Here is a 22347-nt window from a genome sequence, read left to right on the forward strand (position 1 = left end):
ATATTTAATTATGGTAACAATTGTCATAGCTGTCACACACTTAATTTTAAACTCACTTAAAGAAATTGGGATTAAATTATTGTCCAAATTTCTATTTTCATTAGGTTCCCACCACATCTGGGCACCTGAACAATAGACCTCCTCATGAGGATAGAAAATATTGCAACACAGAGAAGTCCCAGAATATCATGAGGACAGAGAGAAATGATGCTGGAGGCACCATATTTAGTTCACCCTGAATCCCAATGTTGAATAAGTTTTGCCAATATTTGTCACAGGCTTTACTAGGAAGTTTTCTTGGCCAAAAAATTTCACTGGTTTTCAACTTACATTATTCAAAATATAATAAAACTCATCTCCTGATTTGGATGGATTCCTAACTTTGACACAAAATATTCTGTTGCCATAGATAAAACATTTAACAACATTGTTGAATGGAACACACACAAAATATACTGTCTTGCAAGTGACACAGTTTTTTGGACTATGGATTAGAGAAAAATTAGGTAATTCAAAAAATACTATTTTTTTCCACAGAAATACTTTCTACTATCCTTTAAAAAGATACACAAAATTATTAAATTGAGCTTCTGAATTTCTTCTCCTGTTTAGTAGATATAAAAATAACAAGAAGAAAGGCAAGATAAAATAAAGATGGTGAAATATAGAACATAAATATTTATTTTCCCACTAATAAGAAGAGTCCCTGAATAATCACCTTGTACGAGATCTTTTGTGTTTAACTTGGCTCTTTTCAATTTTTTTAGCCACTCCCTTCAATACATGCAAATCATGGTTTTAGTTTAGTAAACAATGCTTCCTCATATAACTGAAATATTTAATATTGGATTTAATCAGGACCTCCCAGTAAACCACCATATCTGGGCACCTGAACAATAGACCTCCTCATGAGGATAGAAAATATTCCAAAACAGAGAAGTCCCAGCATATCATGAGGACACAGAGAAATGATGCTGGAGGCACCATATTTAGTTCTCCCTGAATCCCAATCATCTTGTCTTCATACTATCTTTAATCAAGTCATAATAAATAGCATTTACATTCCTGAGGTCTTGTGAAATATAAGATGCATATCAGTTTATGACATACTAAGAAGTTTTTCTGAGTACAAAGAAAGCAAATAAACAGGTTTTTTCTCCTTCTAGATATCATATTGGCCACTCTTATAGGCCATTCCATGATAATAGAACATACAAAAAACCTAACACAAAGGGAACATTTTAAGTTCAAAGTGTGCTTAGGGATCAGTGGAAGACTCTCTGGGAATGCACAGACTGATTTCTCATGATTTAATGTCCACAGTATGACAGATTACAAACTTTTGTTCTTGATATGATTTAGCAAGTCACCAATATGTTTCCCATTTAGTGCAACCCTAATAGCAGAACCATTCCTCCTGGATATGGAAACATAAAGAAGTTAATTTTACAGGGTCATTTCTTCTTCTTTGGCTGTGATCCTTAACAACTATTTGAAATGCCATAATTTTGTGCATGGCTATTACAGAGCCTTGAGCACTGACAGATGCAGGGAATCAATCAATCTGGACACTCAGAATAGAGCTAAGCTGAATCCCTTTTGTTATCTCAAAATACTACTGAAAACACACACTGTGTTTCTTTGTCACTTGAAAACTCTTTGCATTTCCCACTGCAATTAACTCACAATAAGATATTTAATCAGGGCACTGAAAATTTAAAAAATATAATCAAAATCACAATAGGTGATGTGGTGCTTAATTTAACATGTTTGGAGGTCTATCCTCTTGACATATTTTAAGTCTACAAGATTGTATTGTTAACTATGGGCACTATGCTGTACAGCAGATCTCTAGAACTTATTCATCTTGTAGGGCTGTGACTTTAGACCCATTGAATAACAACTTTTCATTTTCTATTCCAGCTATCCCTTGGCAACCACCATTCTATTTTCCGCTTCTATAAGTTTGAGTATTTTAGGTGCCTTTCATGCTAAGCATCCTTCACACACACACACACACACACATGCGCAAAATGGCAGAGGACATTTTTGGAGGTAGTGGGTTTGTTTATTTTCTTGATTGTGCTGATGGTATCATGAGTGGTCATATATGCATATGACCAAACTCATGAAATTTCATACATTAAATAAGTCCAGGTTTTCTTTGCATATCAATTATGATTCAATAAAACTGTAAAAAGTGTTAATAAAAAGACCCACTTCCCCAATATTAAAAAATATATTTGGAAGACTTCCAATTTTTAAAACTTTTTGTCAGCTCCAAATAATGACATCTGTGTGTACATGAATTAGAAAAATAATGATAGACTTGTAAAAAAAACATAGAGAGTAAAACTAAGAATTATATATATATATATGCATCATGTGAAACCTCTGATAAATAAAAACAAGAAATTTTAAAGATTTCCTTTGCCAGTGAGAAAGAGAGATAAATTGTGTTTTAAATTGAAAAGTCTCCGGATGGCATGAATTTGGCACACTGTTATTCTTTGAAAGTATGTTCTCAGGTAAGAGACTTTAACCAACTTGCTTATTTCATTAATTAAAACATACTAATTGATACAAATGAGGGCATAGTTTGTATTTTCCAAAATCTACAATATTAAATAATTAGCTTCAATTTCTCATTCTTGCTCCCTTTCATACCTTCCCTTGTGGGGGTACATGGTTATGTGCATTTAAGGACTAAAACATATGCAATGCTTCTTAGAACAAGTCTGATGAAAGAAAACCAAGGAACACAGAGGATATGCAAACAAAAACACATGGGACTTTAGTGCCAAACAAAAAGATGACTCAGGCAAAGGGACAAATGATGATCAAAAAAGGGAAATACATCAAACACAATCCTCTGAATAATAATGCCTCCTGATAAACCATTTGCTTTGACGATTATAGCAGTCAATAAAAGGTAAGTGGTAAAAGTATATAACACTAAAAGTAAAATATATTGAGAAGAGCTAACTAATTATTTAAATTGTTAGTTTTGGGGGGTGAAGGGAACCCCTGTTATGCTCCTGGTGAGAAAGTATACTGGCATAGTTTTTCTAGGGAATACAAATTGTTGGGAAAATTTTTAATTGAAAATCTTTAATATATGTTTATTCATTTAAGTCTAGGCACTCCACATGTAGAAATTAATACTAAGAATTTGTGCAAATTCTAGATTATAAGAATGTAAAGTATAACATTTAGAACTTGAATAAAATGAGACAATTTTAGATGTCTAATAAAAGAAAGTTGATTCTTTAGATATAACCGTATTATAACAACTTATTATGGCAACTATGCAGCCATATCAATGATTTTGCATGAGAATGCTTGTAACAAGAAAATAAATATATTCATTACATATTGTTCAGCAAATTGGCTGAAAAAACAATGAGTAAAATGAGTAAAAGAATGATAAAAGAATGAGTAAATTATCTAAAAACAACAGTTCTGGAGTCAGAGGTCCAGTAGTAAATGTTTGTATTAAAACTTGTACCTCTGGCACTTACTATGTAAGGTGGCAAACTTATAAAAATGTATATATAAAGCCCATCAGAATCTCCTTACACTCACACTATATTAAAAACATTAGAGATAAATAAAAAACAATTGATAAATACATAAATTTAGAGTGATTTTCTGTTTGATATTTTGTAGGCTTTTGTTTCTTTTCTATCACATGATTTAATTTTAACAATAAATGAATGAATAAATAACAGTAGTCTGAGGGATACTAAATTTAAAAAATTGTTTATTTTTAGAGAGAGGGGATGGGAGGGAGAAAGAGAGAGAGAGAGAAGCATCGATGTGAGAGAAAAACACCATCGGTTGCTTCTCATGAGCACCCTAACCAATCAGAGATCAAACCCTCAACCCAGGCATATGCCCTGACCTGAAATTGAACTGGAGACCAACTGACAGCCACACCCATCAGGGCTAATTTTTAATCTTTTTTACTTTAAAAGCATGATAAACTCAGTCAAGCACTACAATGGCAATATTGTACTAATGTAGGTAGAACACTGGTTTTTGTCTAGGGTTATTGGTGAAAGATGGGGTAAGTCAGAAATGCTTGTGAAATAAAAAGAAATTCTTTCTACCCATGTCTTATCATCCTACTTATAATTATTAGGAATAATATAGGAAAATACCTATGGTACAAATAATTTTGGAGACTTTGGGAATTTTCTAAATAAGGAAAACTGTAAGTAATTTAAAAAAAGAATATAGTAACAAATAATATCAAGGATATGTGGAAATTGGAACCCTCATGCATTGCTGGTGGGAATGTAAAATTGCTGGTGGGAATGTAAAATGGTGTAGACACTTTAAAGACAATACCTCTAAAAGTTAAAAATAGTTTCATATGACCCAGAAATCCCACTAATGGGTATAAACCCAAGAGAAATTAAAACACAGTTCTCACAAAAGCTCATGTATGAATGTTTCTAAAATATTACTCGTGATGACCAAAGTGTAGAAACAATCCAAATGTCCATTAAGAGATAAATGGATAAATACATGTGATCTATCCATACAAATGAGTATTATTCAGTCCTAAAAAGGGCTGATGTTCATTCTACAACATGGATAAACCAACAACAAAAAGGCTACATATTTTATGATTCCATTTATATCAAAAACCCAGATTAGGCAAATTCATAGGAACAAGAAGTAGATTAATGATCTCTAAAGGTTGAGGAAAGAAGGGAATGGGGCATGACTCATAAGGGGTACAAAGATTCTTTTGTGGTAGTGAAAATGTTCTAGAATGAGATAGTGGTGATAGTTGCATAATTCTGTTAATATACTAAAAACTACTAAGTTGTATACTTTAAACAAGTGAATTTTATGTTATTTGAATTATATCTCAATAAAATATTCATTAAGTATTCATTTTTCAAAGAGTAAACTGCAACATAATATTAAATTTCTGGTCTAACATTCAGGTAAAAACAGTCTTCCTTCTTTTCCTCTCATGAATGACATGTGAAAAAACTTTAATTACCAGTTCTTCTGAAAGCATATTTCATATTAACTTTGCCATTTTCATATTAGAGGTGATATTGTATTTCTTATTTTGACGAATCAAAAAGAATGGCACCAGGTTTCCTCTAGATGAATTCTTCCATCTCTAATCTGTACTGATATGGTACCAAGTGCACACCTGAGATCACATGCATCCTAAAACAACAAAAGACTATTCAGAACTATGTGTTCATACAATGCTCTTTCAGAAGCCAACACTCTCCTTTCAAACACCAATGTTATTGAGTTTCACTGAACAAGAAATTAACAAGAACAATTCAATTCAGTGAATTAGATGGTCTCATTCAGAAAGTTTTAAGCAAATATTTGAACATTTTTCTTTTTAATGTACCATTGAACTGAATTGAAGTGAACTGAAATTGAACAAACCTAAAAGCTAAAGAGGATTAATAGCATGTGAGTATGTAAGTAAGACAGAGACAGAAAGAGAGATTATATTTCTCTGTGTACTTTCACTCATGGAACTTGGATTTTTTTCTGTTTTTTTATTAAATTTATTGGGGTGACACTGGTTAAACTTATATAGGTTTTGAGTGTACAATTCTATGATAAATAATCTGTATGTTTTCTTAGTTCTTGAAAGACTAATCTCTCATTCAGGAATCTTAGCTATCTTTTAAATAAGATAATGTGAGTTGAATTCATTTGACTGATAGGATTAGGAGGCAGTGGCAAGGCCTGAGAGCCCTCACTTACCCCTTCCAGAGCAAGGCAGATCAGAGTTTCCTTGGCACTTCTTGATGCTCTCCTCAGGTGACAGTGGGCAGGAATGTGGATGCTCACACTTTTTGCCATACCAGCCTAATTTGCAGTCACATCTTCCACAATTACATTGTCCATGACCTTCACAATGAGAATAGTTTATATATATATGAAAATTATATTGAAGTCATTTCATTTCAACAAGGAATGTCACAAATGAATCAGGATCTTAACAATATAAAACATTAGGGCAAAAACACATTTTTCTCAAGTTCTTAAATACCTATTTTATATTAATTGCTCATGAGGCATAGAGAAGAGCAAAAACTCCTGATAAGAAACAGGTTTGTAGGGCTGTAAACTTGAATTTAAATCTATATGCATGTGATTATATTGGCCTACTTGGGCTTACATGGAGTATTTTATGGATTTGGCAATTAATTCATGTGGAGGAAAATATTAGAAATGGAAAACAATTTGTTTTTGAAGCAGGGTCTTATCTTTTAGAGTGACTCACACTTTATTTTCATTACTTTTTTGTCACATACCACATACTTAGCCTCAAAACCAGTAACCTGTGTGTTCACAGTCTTTGAAGACCAATATAGCACACACTAAAGAGGTTATGGAAGATATTAAATTTCTTTACACATTGACACAGAGCCTGTGAAGAACTATGATAAGCAGTAATATGGGGTAGCCAGGAAAAAAAAAAAGTCCTATGTTATCAATCAAATGATCAGGTTTAAACCCTGATCCTGCTACCTACAGAGAAGGTATGATCAAATGACTACCTCATCAAAATTTAATTTCTTCATTTTTAAATGGAATAACAATATGTTATCTATCCACATTTATCCAGAAGCACATATCATAACATGCTGCATAAAAGTGAGCTATTATTATTTTTACTTGTTTGATCCACATATGTAACTAAGTAGGAATAGAAAGGAAAGCAGGATTACTTCAGCTGAGTTTTTCCTAACTCTTAGGAAACATTCAGATACTCATTACAGATGCAGAACAACAAGGATTTCTACAATTGCAGCAAAAATGCATGAAGAATTTTAAAGGAAGTGAAATTACGCTTTAAGTAAATCAAGTATAATGCTAATGGATAAAAATCCATACTATTTTGTCATTGGCATCTGATATTAATATATGTCACACTATGGAAATTGGTCTTCAGTGAAGAGTGGCCAGCTTTATCAATATTACATGAGGTTTGGGGGTAGATGCCTATCTTTTGAGTTTGAAGAATTGAATCATCCACATCTCAGGAATTTTTTTACCATCAATTAACGTGATTCTTCATGGAACAAACCATAAAATCATAGGTCAAAGTGGGGTGAGATATTAGGAATCATTAAATACAAATCTCTCATTTTTACCACTAGATTCAATTCAAAAGATATTTATTGAGTACCTAGTATGTAATAGAGTCTAAACAATAAATTGCTGTTTTAATACTCTGCCTTAGAACTCATCATTTTAAAGGAAATAAAATTGTGATTACTAGTAAGCATATATAACATGTCAATAGGATCCTTTAGAACTTCAAATATGAGAATTTTTAAAATCCTTACCCAAGGATATGTTTATTGATTTCAGAGAGGAAGGGACAGAGGAAGAGAGGGGGAGAGAGGTAAAGAGAGAAACAGAAAGAGAGATAGGGAGAGAGAGAGAGAGAGAGAGAGATCAATGTGAGAGAGGAATTATCGGTCAGTTGCCTCTCATGCCAGACCTGGGACCAAACCCATAACCTAGTCATATACCCTGACTGGGAATCTAACCATGACCTTTTGATGTATGAGATAATGATCCAACCAACTTAATCATCCAGCCAAAGCAAGAGAATTTTTATTATTATACTTCAATTTATTAGAAATTAGATTTCATTGGTTGTTAGGTTCTGTGGCTTTTTGCCATTTCTTCCAGCTTAAGAAATTACTACCCTTCTTTTCAATGATCGTGTTATTTAGAGCAAAATTTATGAACAGCGTTGTATTGCAAATGCATAGGTAAGTAAAAATTTTTTAAACAAAATCTTTAACATTTAAAGTACAATTGATTCTGCCATTTTATAGGAGCCAATGAGATTGAAATTCTTGAAAACATGAGATTTCATTTCAAAAAGAGTTAGATTTTGCACGAGGATACCAGGCAAAGTACAGAACATTCTGCCATTTGTGGAAGAGCAGTTGCCACTTTAACAAAAAAAAAAAAAAAAAAAAATTGAACAATGCAATTAGATTGAAAGGGGAAAAAAGATTTACTCTTTAAAAGTTTAAAACAGATGTAAAAGTTGGAACAAAACATCCAGCATGTTTAAATGCCAGAAAATCCTTATTTACCCAGGAGGATGCTACCTGCTGTTGCAGTTGCCTGAAATTATAAGCAACTGAACAGGAAGCAACCCTTGTCCAGTGTGAGAGTCTCAATGGGAACATGAAATGAAGCAGGAACCTGTGTTGGGGACTCCTGTGACTGATGGAAAATCAGTCTCAAGTTCTATCATTGGGATACAGGTTTAAGAGAAGTAATTATTTTCTATCTGAAGATCATCCATATGTCAATTTTTTTTTTAAATTGTGGTAGGACTATTTTTGGGGAAGATGGCGAAGAGATAGGTGGGAGCAGAGTCCACTTCCCCTCAACCCCAGTGAAATACCTAGCTGATCTGAGGAGCAGGGTGAACAGCCAACAGTATTCCAGCATATATGAAGATCGGAGACCAAAGATACAGGACACCGAAAGATCAGACGGTAAGAAGAGTGCTTAAGGACAATAAGGTCCCTGGGACCTGCGTGCGGACCAGGGTGGCAGAAGCCCTGCCCCGGGCGCAGGGTCTGTTGCAGGATTCTTGGGAGAGAGCCAGGCTGGGCTGTGTGAGCAGCCAGGTGCTTGTTTGGACCAGGGGGGCTTGAATAGGAAGAATTTCTCAAAAAGGAAAAGAAAATAGAGGCACCCAGCAGCTAGTTAGAGAAATCTCCTCAGCAGCCACAGCCTCTACCACCCCTCCCCCCTCAGCACCTGGACTGTGAATGCCTGAAAAGCAGCCCCAGCGCTCACCTGAAGCCCGGCTGGTGCCCAGATTAGCACCCAGATTAGCGGACTGGGGGCCCACAACTGAAACTCCGGGTGAACGCGCACCCTGATAAGCTGCCCAGCTGCCTGGGCACCAGACCCAAAGTGCCCCAGTGGGCGCGTACCCCAATCAGTGGCCTGGGGCCCACACCTGAAACCCCAGGTGGGCGCGCACCCTGATAAGCTGCCGGGCTGCCTGGGCGCACAGACAAAAAGCACCTGGGTGGGCGCGCATCCTAAAACCCCAGCTGGGCACCCACACCTGAAACCTCAGGTGGGAACGGAACAAGATCAGTGGCTGGCTGACCCTGCACACAGACCCAAAGCGGGGGATTGGCAGCCAAACCAGGCCCAAAGCCGAGATCAGCCACAGAACCCTATCAACAGCATGGTTGCCTGCAGGCGACCACACCCAAAAGCACCGGTTCTGAAAAACTCCTACCTAGCCCCTGCACACAGAACCCTGCAAGGCCTACAGGCTCTCTAGGACTAAGGAAGAACACCCAGCAGAGGGGAGCTGCAGGGCTAGGGGAGACTGCATTCCCCAGAAAGACTCGACCCAATAGGGGGCCGAAATACCCCATAGCAGCACCGAGAGGCCCTAGCATCTAAGACAGCAAAGAGCAAGAAGGTGGAATGTGAGTTGCCCTTAAGTGGTGCAACTCAAGGACAGCACAGCTGGTGAACTAAAGGCCTAGTGGGGAACAGAAGGACCTGGAGGAACTGGACTGAAGGCTGAACAACAGCGAAGAGTGTGGCTCAGGAAGGGAGAAAAGTGAAACCAATCCTTCCAACTACCCCCTCCCATTTCACAGACAGGAAGACCAGCAGAACTAACCTGACAGGTTTAAAGCCAGCAGAACACTTTTTTTTTTCTCCCTGCTTTCCCCCTGAATTCCTTCTTCCTTTCTGTCCTTCTTTCTTTTTTTATTCCTTCTTCCTTCCATCCTTTACCGTTTTTATTCCTTCTTCCTGCCTTCCTTTATTTATTCTTTTGTTTTAATTTTTGTTAAAATTCCTTCTTATCTTGCCTCTGATCTTTCTTTTTCTTTCCTCCTTCCTTCCTTTCCTTTTCTATTACCTTTTCCCCTCCTTCCCTTCTTTTTTTTTTCTTTCCCCCCCTTTCTCTTTTTCCTACAGGTGACACAACAAAACCTGGAGTGCTAAAAAGACCAGAGTTAGACCCTGCTAGACCCATAAATGTCAGCTCAAGACCAGTGAGCACACGATATTAAGGAGACCGCACCACTGAATTCCACTGGCATTCTACCATAGAAGTCCATACCATAAACCCAGGGAGTCAGAATAGATCAATTTAAGAAGCAGAGGCTAGCAAGAAGAGTCTCACAAACAATGGGAAGACAAAGAAACAATCCCCAAATGAAAGGAAAGGAGGAAGCCTTAGAAAGAATGCTAACTGAAAGAGAGGCAAGTCAACTATCAGATACTGAGTTCAAAGCAATGGTTATCAGGAAGCTCACTGAGCTCTCTGAGCTCACAGAGAACTACCAGAAACTACAGGGAAACTACAATGAACTCATTGCAAACTATATCAACATGAAAAAGGAAATAGAAACTATCAACAAGAGCCAAGAGGAAATGAAGAATACAATTTCTGAATTGAAGAACACAGTAGAAGGAATGAAAAGCAGACTTGATGAAGCAGAGGTTCGGATCAGTGAGATGGAGGACAAAGTAGAAAAAAAACACCCAGAAAGAGCAAGAAAAGGAAAAGAGGCTCAGAAAGAAGGAAGAGGCAATAAGGGAAATGCAGGACAACATGAAACGTAACAATATCTGTATAATAGGAATACCAGAAGGAGAAGAAGAAGAGCAAGGGACAGAAAACCTGTCTGAAAAAGTAATGATGGAAAAATTGCCTAATCTGAGGAGAGAGAAATCCAACCAAATCCAGGAAACACAGAGAGTCCCAAGCAAGAGGAACCCAAAGAGGCCCACTGCAAGACACATCAAAATTAAAATCGCAAAATTCCAAGACAAAGAGAGGATCTTGCAGGCAGCAAGGGAGAAACAGGAAGTAACATACAAGGGAGCCCCAATAAGGTTAGCAACTGACTTCTCAATGGAAACCCTCCAAGCCAGAAGAGAATGGCAAAAAATAATCCAAGTAACGAGAACCAGAGACGTGCAACCGAGGCTACTTTACCCAGCAAGGATCTCTATCAAAATAGAAGACCAAATAAGCAGTTTCCCAGACAAAAGAAGTCTAAAAGAATACACTTTCACCAAACCAGCTCTGCAAGGGATGCTAAAGGGACTGCTTTAAGGAAAGGAAGGAAAAGAAAAAGAGAGAAGAACACAGGTAGGAAAAAATGGCAATGAATAACTACCTATTGATAATAACCTTAAATGTAAATGGATTAAAGGCTCCCATCAAAAGACATAGAATAGCTGAATGGACAAGAAAACATGACCCACACATATGCTGCCTACAAGAGACCCATCTCAGGACAAAAGACTTACACAGAGTGAAAGAAAAGGGCTGGAAACAAATTTTCCAAGCAAACGGACAGGAAAAAAAGGCAGGGGTAGCAATACTCATATCAGACAAAATAGACTTCCAAAGAAGGGCCATAAAGAGAGACCCAGAAGGTCACTTCATAATACTCAAAGGAAGAATCCACCAAAAAGACATAAAGATTGTAAATATATATGCACCCAACAGTGGAGCACCCAAATAAATCAAGAAAATCTTGGAGGACTTCAAGAAACATATTGACAGCAACACAATTATAGTAGGGGACTTTAACACCACACTGTCAAAAATGGACAGGTCTTCCAAACAAAATATCAACAAGGATATTGTGTCACTTAACAATAACCTAGAGGAAATGGACTTAACTGATATATAAATAGCTTTTCATCCCAAAGAAGCAGAATACACATTCTTTTCAAGTGTACATGGAACTTTTTCAAAGATAGACCACATGATAGGACATAAAGCAAGCCTCAACAAATTCAAGAAGATTGAAAACATATCAAGCATTTTCTCTGACCACAAGGGACTGAAACTAGAAACCAACCCCAGAGGGAAAAACACAAAACACTCAAAATCATGGAGACTGAATAGCATGCTATTAAACAATGAATGGGTCAAGAATGAGATTAGGGAAGAAATCAAAAACGTTCTGGAAACAAATGAAAACGAACTCACAACAACCCAAAACCTATAGGACACAGCAAAGGCAGTCCTGAGAGAAAAGATCATAGCCATACAGGCCTACCTTAAGAAGATAGAAACATTTCAAACAAACAACCTATGCCTACAAGAACTGGAGGAACAACAACAAAGACAGTGCAGAACAAGCAGAAGGAAGGAAATAACCAAGATCAGAGCAGAGTTAAATGACATAGAGACTGAAAGCACAATTCTAAGGATCAATGAATCCAGGAGCTCATTCTTTGAAAAGATAAAAGAAATCGACAAGCCCTTAAGCAGGTTCATCAACAAAAAAAGAGAGAGGATCCAAATAAACACAATTAGAAATGAAGGAGGAGAGATTACAACTGATACCACAGAAATACAACAGATTGTAAGAAATTACTACGAAGAACTGTCTGCCAAGAAATTTGAAAACCTAGGTGAAATGGACACATTTCTAGAAAAATATAATCTTCCAAAACTGAATGAAGAAGCAGAAAACCTGAACAGACCAATAACAGCAGACAAAATTGAAGCATTAATCAAAAAACTCCCAACACACAAAAGCCCTGGACCAGATGGTTTCACAGGAGAATCCCACAAAGCATTTAAGGAAGAGCTAACCCCTATCCTTCACAGATTATTCAAAAAACATCCAAAATGATGGAAGACTCCGAAACTCTTTTTATGAAGCCAGCATCATCCTAATCCCAAAACCAGATAAAGACACAATGAAGAAAGAAAATTTCTGGCCAATATCGCTGACGAACATAGACGCTAAAATTCTCAACAAAATATTGTCAAACAACATCCAGGAATACATTAAAAAGATCATCCACCATGACCAAGTGGGATTCATCCCAGGGATGCAAGGATGGTACAATATTCCCAAATCAATAAACATACATCACGTCAACAACAGCAAAGACAAAAATCACATGATCATATCAATAGATGCAGAAAAAGCATTTGATAAGATACAGCACCCATTTCTGATAAAAACACTCAGGAAAGTGGGAATAAAGGGACCATTCCTCAACATAAAAAAGGCCATATATGAGAGACCTACAGCCAACATCACACTCAATGGACAAAATCCTCGAGCTTTCCCACTAAGATCAGGAACAAGACAAGGATGCCCTCTCTCACCACTCCTATTCAACATAGTATTGGAAGTCCTATCCACATCCATCAGACAAGAAAAAGAAATAAAAGGCATCCAAATTGGGAAGGAGGAAATGAAACTGTCACTGTTTGCAGATGACATGATAGTGTACATGGGAAATCCTATAGACTTCACCAAAAAACTACTCGACCTAATAAATGAATTTGGCAAAACAGCTGGATACAAAGTCAATACTCAGAAATCAAAGGCATTCCTGTATACCAACAACGAAACTGCAGAAACAGAAATCAGTAAAAAAATCCCATTTGATATAGCAACAAGAAAAATAAAGTACCTAGGAATCAACCTAACCAAGGAGGTCAAAGACCTGTACTCAGAAAACTACACAACATTGAAGAAAGAAATTAAGGAGGATGCACACAAATGGAAGCATGTACCATGCTCATGGATTGGAGAATTAACATCATCAAAATGGCCATACTACACAAAGCAATTTATAGATTCAATGCAATCCCTATTAGAGTACCCATGACATATTTCACAAATATAGAACGAATATTTCAGAAATTTATATGGAACCATAAATGACCCCAAATAGCTGCGGCAATTTTGAGAAAGAAGAACAAAGCAGGAGGGATCACAATACCTCATATCAAACTGTATTACAAGGCCACTGTAATCAAAACAGCCTGGTACTGGCATAAAAACAGGCACATAGACCAATGGAACAGAATAGAGAGCCCAGAAATAAACTCAAATCTATACGATCAATTAATATTTGACAAAGGAGGCAGGAGCATAAAATGGAGCAAAAACAGTCTCTTCAACAGATGGTGTTGGGAGATCTGGACAGCTACGTGCAAAAAGATGAAACTCGATCACCAACTTACACCATACACAAAAATAACCTCAAGATGGATAAAAGATCTAAATATAAGTTGTAACACCATAAAAGTCCTTGAGGAAAACATTGGCAGGAAAATCTCAGACATTCCACGCAGCAGCATTCTCATAGACATGTCCCCTAAAGCAAGGGACATAAAGGAAAGAAATAACAAATGGGACCTCATCAAAATAAAAAGCTTCTGCATGGCTAAAGAAAACAGCGCCAAATTACAAAGAGAACCAACACTATGGGAAAACATATTTGCTAATGATACCTCAGACAAGGGCCTGATCTCCAAAATATATAAAGAACTCACAGGACTCCACTCCAGGAAGACAAACAACCCAATTAAAAAATGGGCAAAGGACTTGAAGAGACAATTCTCCAAGGAAGACATACAGAGGGCTCAGAAACATATGAAAAGATGCTCAGCATCAATAGACATCAGAGAGATGCAAATTAAAACCACAATGAGGTACCATCTCACACCAGTCAGAGTGGCCAGCATAAACAAATCCACAAACAAATGTTAGAGAGGATGCAGAAAAAAGGGAACCCTAGTGCACTGTTGGTGGGAATGCAGACTGGTGAGGCCACTGTGGAAAACAGTATGGAATTTCCTTAGAAAACTAAACATGAAACTGCCCTTTGACCCAGCAATTCCACTACTGGGATTATACCCTAAGAACCCTGAAACACCAATCCAAAAGTACCTGTGCACCCCAATGTTCATCGCAGCACAATTTACAATAGCCAAGTACTGGAAGCAACCGAAGTGCCCATCAGCAAACGAGTGGATCCAAAAACTATGGTATATTTACACAATGGAATTCTACACAGCAGAGAGAATGAAGGATCTTATTCCCTTTGCAACAGCATGGATGGAACTGAGAGCATTATGCTAAGTGAAATAAGCCAGGCGGTGAGGGACAAATACCATATGATCTCACCTTTAACTGGATCATAATCAATAGAAGAAAAAAGCAAACAAAATATAACCAGAGACATTGAAGTTAAGAACAATCTAACAATGGGCAGGGGGGAGTGGGGTGGGGACACTGGGAAGAGGAGATTACAGGAACTACTATAAAGGACACATGGACAAAATCAAGGGGGAGGGTGGAGATGGGAGAGGGAGGTGGGTTCAGCTGGGGTGGGGTGGAGGGATGGGGAGAAAATGCAGACAACTGTAATTGAATAACAATAAAAATTTTTTAAAATTGTGGTAGAATAATATACATTCATAATTATAGACTTCACTAATAAGAGATTTTTGTAGTGAAAATTTGGTTCAATTAATATCAAAAAGGTCAGATTAATTGTGAATTCATTAACAAATTATAAAAACGCTGCTGCTCTAGAAAAAATAACTGTTATTATTGAAGCTTCATTTTATTAACTCTTTGCTATTTCTATGTTCTCTTATAAACACTAGGGGAAAATTTAGTCTACAATATGTTATACCTCTATTTCCTGTGCACTTAATGGAGCATCATGGAGCATCTCATGGATAACTCCTATAAATTTATTCTTCACCTCCAGGAATCACCAACTCCAAGTACAGTTGGGAACACCATATAAAATGTGCCCTCACTTTTGCCATGTGTGTGATGACCCCTACCTTCCTCTGCCTTCTAATTCATCCTCAGTCTTAATTTAATCAAAATGCTCTCTCAATAACCCAGCTGCATTTGAGTGAGTGCTTACATATCAGAATGAATTAATGAGATAGTGTCTTTGCTGTGATTGGCTTTATGGAGAAAGGCTTTCCCTCTAGATAGGATAGTATCAGAGTGGGAGAATATTGTCTAGTTCAGAATGGCCACTGCTCCTTCTCAAATCATCCACTTATGAGTGTTTTACATCTTGCCCTCAAAAGTAGACATGACATCAATTGAACAAATTCAAGCTGAGGAAAGAAGGGTTATTAAAATATGAGTGACCTAACTAAATCATCCATAATGAATAAAATTCCTGAGAGTCCGTGAGTAGCATATGGCAACAAGTTTAATAATAAAATAGTATCACGGAGAATTTTTTAATGTTTCATTATTCGAGAAAAGTAGGAATACCTGAATCAAATATCTCAATGAAGATCATAGAGAAGCAAATGCAAAAGCAATAGAGAAAATGTTTAAATAATTCTAGTCTTATATAACAAAATATAGTATTGACAATGGTATTGTCTAATCTGTTTATTAGAGATTTATTGACAAGTTAAAGCATAAACTTAAGTTTTGCTTTCACAGTAATGAAAAATTTCATCCTACATCTTTAACAACTCAAAGTCACATTCTGTCAAATATATTTTAGAATGTTATGGATTTTAATTTAAATGAAACTGTATCCTTTCTATAAAGTTAATGTAGTTAGGAAATCACTTAGAAATGCAATGTATTGATACCAGATAATGAAGTAGGTATTGAGCTTTTCAGAAAAAACAGGGAATCATAAAGTGAAACTATAATTTTTCCTCTTGAGTTCCTGGTCTTTCAATTCTAGTATAAAATTTATGCCAGAAAGAGGAAAGAAAACCTTTTACAAGTACAAAATGAAGAAGATGAAAATGCATGGTTTTGATATACAAAGAGAGTTCAGAAAAGATGAAATTTATTTAGCATTAAAATCCTTTAGACTATTATAAAATACTCTATTAGGGTATTTCATAAACAAATAGTGAAAAAGAACATAAAAGAAATTAGGAAACCTGTGTCCTTGATCTAAGTGTGTCACTTCTTCACCTTTCTGACCCTCATATCACTGGACTTTATCTTTAAAAGTGATAGAACCCAAAGCAAATTTTACCATCCTAATCTGAAATGTAATGCTTCCTTGTTACTGTGTCAAACATATATATTAAGCCTGCAGGAGTTAATTTCATTGCTTCCAATAAGTAGTCCTTTAAACTCTGTAGGCAGAAGATAACAAAACAGAGATGAAAGATATGGATTGTTGTTATTCATTCCTGATATCAAATGTGAGAATGCACATTAGAGAATTGCTTTCAAAAGATCTACAATCATACATTAAAAACACATACACACAGCAATGGAAGAACAACAAGGTGTTGATGGTTGTGTGTAAATGAGATCACAATTCAGTCTATACCATATAGACAGGGAGATGGCAGAAAGACTAGACATCAAGTGACATAATGGCCATGTTGGGTGGGTAGAACTATAAAGGCTCTCAAACCATAATAGTAGAGGCTGTTGACACCAAAAACTTATTTTTTCTTTACAATCATTGTGTTTCTTTGAGTTAAGCTATATAAATTTGGAAATATCAATCCAGGACAAATACAGTTTCATTCATTCCAAACACTCTTCTGCTATAAGGGATGTTCCTTTATTTTAAAAGGACCAAAAATCATCATAAATTGGAAACTGATGTTTACAAGTAGCTTCTCACAAGTAGCTATGAAGATAATTAATAGGGGAAAGTTTAGGAAAATCAATTAGATCTAATCACTATTTCTTATTTTTTTAAATTCCATTGAACATATTGATTTCCCTTCAAGAAAATGTAAACTGAGCATACTTAGATAATTCCCTCCAGTTTCTTTCCTTAATGCTTTGCTAATCCACAATGATAAATTTCCCTATATAATATGCTTTTATCAAATGATTCCATTTTCCAAACTAATAGTACTCTAAACCAGGACTAACCTTATATTTTCACTATTTTAGTAGGCAGAACAAGCTGAAAAATAGAACTTAAGATCAAACTGCAGCATATGTTTCCAATTATGGGAATTTGAGAAACAGACCAAAGTGATAATCAGCCAAAAGGAATAAAAGAGTTATTTTAGAATCAGAAAGTAAATTCAGTGGAGCAGCTCATAGAACCAAAGTAACAAAGTAGTTGGTATACTTCAGGGTAAGTGGTCATGTTCTGGTCATTTTAGTCACAGTCAAATTTTGTCAATGGTATCATCTTTGAGGTATTTGTGTGTGCATGTGCATGTGTGTATCTGTGTACCTGTGTATGCATCATATTTGTGTATGAATAAATACACACACACATACCATGTGGATGCTGAACAACGGACAGGAATGAATGAATGAATGAATGAATGAATAAAGTAAATTTATTTGAAAGCAGGGATTGTGTTTTAAAATATGTGTATCTTCCAGATTCATTATGGAGTAGGCAGAAAATATCTATAAGTGCATTACTGAATAGATAAATGGACAGAGTAAGAATGAATTAATAAAATGAGAATGTCAATAAAAGAGCCAATTTAAACTAATCCATCAGGAGATTTCCTTTAGATTTAAATGAGTGTTTAAATAACTAAACATTCTGAGGATTGCAAGAATAGGAGCTAAAAATAAAGCTGTTTCATCAAAACCTTATTACACTACAGCCTTGCATAAATCAGTAAAGAAGATCAATGTAGCTGGATTAAATTGCATGGTTTCTTAGGCTATATATGTTTTCAGATAATACAAAAGCAGTATAAATGTAATTTCAAGTTACTTAATTTCTCTGAACCTGTTTCCTCTTCTGCTAAAATATAGAAAATCATGTCTCCCACTATGAGTTAGTGTGAACATGAAAAGGAATGAGGTATGTAAATGAACTTGGTAAGTGTCTATCAAAGTCAGATCACTGTTAATGTTTCTCCTTTCCTAAATTCCTCATCTTAAGTGTGGGAAGCAGCTGTGGAGAACTGATCACTCAATGAACACAGGATGAAATCAAAATTACATATTTTATGTCTCATTTTCATATGTTTTATTGTTCAAATAAGCCTATTACCTCATCACTTTTGCCCATTCCCAACTGTCTACACCTACAGCATGGAGATCACATATAAAGGATTAATCATTCTCTTCTAAACACTTCCCATGAGGAACCCCAGTTGCTTATCAGCTTTCTTGTTTGAAATCTCATAGGATAGGGGAAAATGGAAAAGAGAGGAAGAGAAAAATAGGGTAGAAGGCAGAAGGGAGGGAATAAATGAAGTGCAAAGTTTCAGATTCCAAGGAGTCCTTCCTAATAACACTCACCCTCACAACCTATAGTAGTAATTCTATGCCTAAAAAGCATACAACAGGAACTGTGAGCTTATACAAGAATGAAAGTATCAACTAAGTGTCAGTACCCATCTTCACCTCATGGTCCTAGTCCCCCACAATTAGATAGACCAGTTCACACAATCCTGAATTAGCACTATAATGTAGTTATTTTAAGTTTTTCAACCCCACTTCCAAATGAGGATCAAGATCAGGATCATGGGTTTAACAAGGAAGAACACACCGTATGGCAAAAAAAAAAAAAAAAAAGGCATATCAGAAAGCCACACATTTATTATTGTTATATATAGCTTGATTATCTCCTTTACTTTCCTATTTTAAATTGTATGAATTCATGTTTTATGTCATAATCTTAAAATTACATTCTTGAATGGTGTTCTCTGAACCCCAGTGTAGTTTTCATTACCAACTCTGTGCTTATGACTAAACTCTCATGTTCAATCCTGATCCTTTAGAGTTTAGACCCACATACTCAATAGGTGAAAAAACAATCAATTTTGGGTTGTAATTTGTCCTTTATGATCTATACATCTAGAAACAAAGTTGACAACTTCCTTCTATGTTTTCTATTTCAGTAAATGGCGCCAACGTTTATCCAGGCAACCAGACTGGAAACCTGTGACTACAGCACTCCACTGCCGAAAGTCATCACAAACTCCTCTTTACAATAAAGTCGAGTTATGCACTATGCTTATAACTGTGATAATAAAGAACATTCATAATAATGAATAATAGAAATATCTGAAAAGGGTATTATCTCAAGAGAACGGAGTTCATGAAATGTTTAAGAAATTCTCCTGAACAAGGGCTAATCAGGAGAGGGAAACTCTTTTGCAGTGGGGAGTTGAAGCAACAGGCTCCCCTCAACCAGGCCAGAGAAGCCTTTGAAGTTGCATGATCATAATGAAATAGGGCAATTCTTCTGTCTCTCTTTGCTGGAAACTTTCAGGAGGTCAGTGGAGTTTCCTATCTTTCTGTGTATACCAATCAAGCAGTCAAGATTAAAGAGATGTATATGCATATGACTCTGCCTTCTGAACTATGAAACATAACAAGGCTGAAAAGCCATAAATCTATTTTTGCTTAATATCACTTTTTTAGATAAATCTGTTTTTTTCCTTTGAACAATTAAAAATTCTGGTAGGTCATACATTTCCATATATTTAGATTACAAGCTCCATAAAGTCAAGAGTCATATTTGTCTTTCTCACTGCTGGACCCAGTAGCCCAGATGCAGTCCAGATCCTGGCAACTACTATTTTTTTCCATAAATATTCAAAAAAAATTTGAATTCACTGATTTTCAATTCTAGACTAAGTTGTAGAATAATTGTAGTATATAAACCATACCAAAGAATTAATGCATTAAAATATCCATGAGGCTCTGGCTGGTGTGGTTCAATGGATAGAGCACCAGCCTGAGAACCAAAGGGTCGCTGGTTCCCAATTAGGATTCCCAATTAGGGAACATGCTTAGGTTGTGTACCATGTCCCCAGTAGGGGGTTCAGGAGAGGCAAGCACACATTGATGCTTCTCTCTTTCTCTCTGCCTTTCCCTCTGTCTAAATATAAATAAAATACTTTTAAAAATATCCATGAGAATTGTATTACCCTAAGTTTTGTAATACATTAATATAGCTTGTCATAATGGTGTATATCCTTTTCATTGTCATCAGATCAGCTGTTTTGTGGTCTCAGAGTTGAGCAATAGATATCTGGAACCAATAATTCTCCTTGGTAAGGAATTACACTAATTTTAAGAGAGAGAGAGTGCATTATCATATCTAGTCTTTGCCCAACTTGTGAATTCTCTTAAAAGGTTCCAAGTGACTACTAATAGGAGCACTGTGGATATCCAATGTTTTAGAATACATATGCAGTTCTTTTACAGTTTCTGTGAGAATCAAAATGAATCTTCAAAATAGAAAAATAATTTTTTTTAATTTAAAATAGGAATTCTGAGAGCACTTACCTGAACAGAAGTCATCAGAATATCTATCATATACAGCTCTACAGTCCCTTTCATCACACTCACAGGTGTCTCCATGAATATCTCCCCAGTCTCCAGTTGGGTCAACATCATGGCAAGAACATTCACCACACACACAAGTCCCTAAATGAAAAAATAATTTTATATGCGTCTAGTGAGAATTCATGAAAGAAAGCATCATATATTGTTTTTTTAAAAAAATATGTTGCTTACTGAGTATTCAAAAAATACATGTGTTCAGAAAAAATATTCCACAAAGGAAAAACAGCATCTAAAGTGGAAGTAGAGATTCTTTAATAAACAAAAGTTATCATGCTATGCCAATAATTAAATGGGACTGTGCAATACATCATTAACACTGTGTTGGTTTGTCTCAGAAATAATATCAAAACAATTAAAACAGCATAAGGTAAAACCCTTGCCCTAAAGAAGCTTACAGTATACTTGACAAAAAGAAAGCTAATTAAATAAAAATTAGCAAACAATAAATGTATGAGTGCTAACATTTTGTACACTAGGCCGTAAATACTGAGAAATACTGGTAAGAATTTGGGGAAGAAGAAATCAATATGGACTGAAGTAATTAAGGTAGATAGTTTGGATATGTAGGGAGAGGGAGAAATATTCTAGGATTGACTGGAGGTAAAATAATTCAAGAAAAGTCAAGAAAGCAAGAATAAGCAAAGAAGGGTAGGGATGGGTGGGGGATCCTAAGGAGTCCTGCATCACTGGAGCAGAAGGTGAATGTTAAGGAAACCTAAGAATAAGGTTTGTTAGATCAAATGAACTCAGATTATAGAAGATGTTGGATATTAGGTAGAGAGATATAGCCTTAATCATATGGAGACTTGCATAGAGAAAATGCCCAATTGCAGATTATATTTACTTTGTGTGGATTATCAGTCCTCACCTTTAGCACAACTAGCTTATCACTTCTGGGGAAAGCTAAAGTTAAATCCCTTTCTTACCGCTCACATCAAAGTAAATTGTAATTAGATCAAAGAGTTAAAAATATAAAATAAATCATTTTTATTCAAAACCCTCAAAGAGAATTACTAAAAATAAACACATAATTTGATTTATCTACATAAAAAATGTAAAATTTTGGTTGGAAGCAAAACACCAAAAAAACAAACAGAAAAACTAAAACAGTTGGAATAACAAGTGATATGTATGCAAAAGACAAATAGCTACTTTCACAAACATAAACAATTCTTAGGAATCAATAAGTAAAGGGCAAATATGCCTAAAGTGAAATAGATAAAGGCGAAGAACACCAATCAGATTTTGT

The 22347-nt window shown here is 35.8% G+C and overlaps 1 protein-coding gene across 3 annotated transcripts in view; it reads right to left on the reverse strand.

The window, feature by feature from the left end:
• ITGBL1 (integrin subunit beta like 1) overlaps window positions 1–22347 on the reverse strand; it is a 269846-nt gene that overhangs the window by 109367 nt on the left and 138132 nt on the right. For 2 of the 3 annotated variants that reach the window (XM_024578895.4, XM_053916806.2), the window contains 2 exons: window positions 21039–21179; window positions 5758–5904 (listed from right to left, as the gene is read on the reverse strand). In XM_024578895.4, the coding sequence (XP_024434663.1) occupies window positions 5758–5904; window positions 21039–21179 (288 nt within the window). The remainder of the gene's footprint in view (window positions 1–5757; window positions 5905–21038; window positions 21180–22347) is intronic. The other variant, XM_053916805.2, reaches the window with a different exon arrangement.

Source organism: Desmodus rotundus, chromosome 13 (assembly GCF_022682495.2).
Source record: "Desmodus rotundus isolate HL8 chromosome 13, HLdesRot8A.1, whole genome shotgun sequence".
Classification (NCBI taxonomy): Eukaryota; Metazoa; Chordata; class Mammalia; order Chiroptera; family Phyllostomidae; genus Desmodus; species Desmodus rotundus.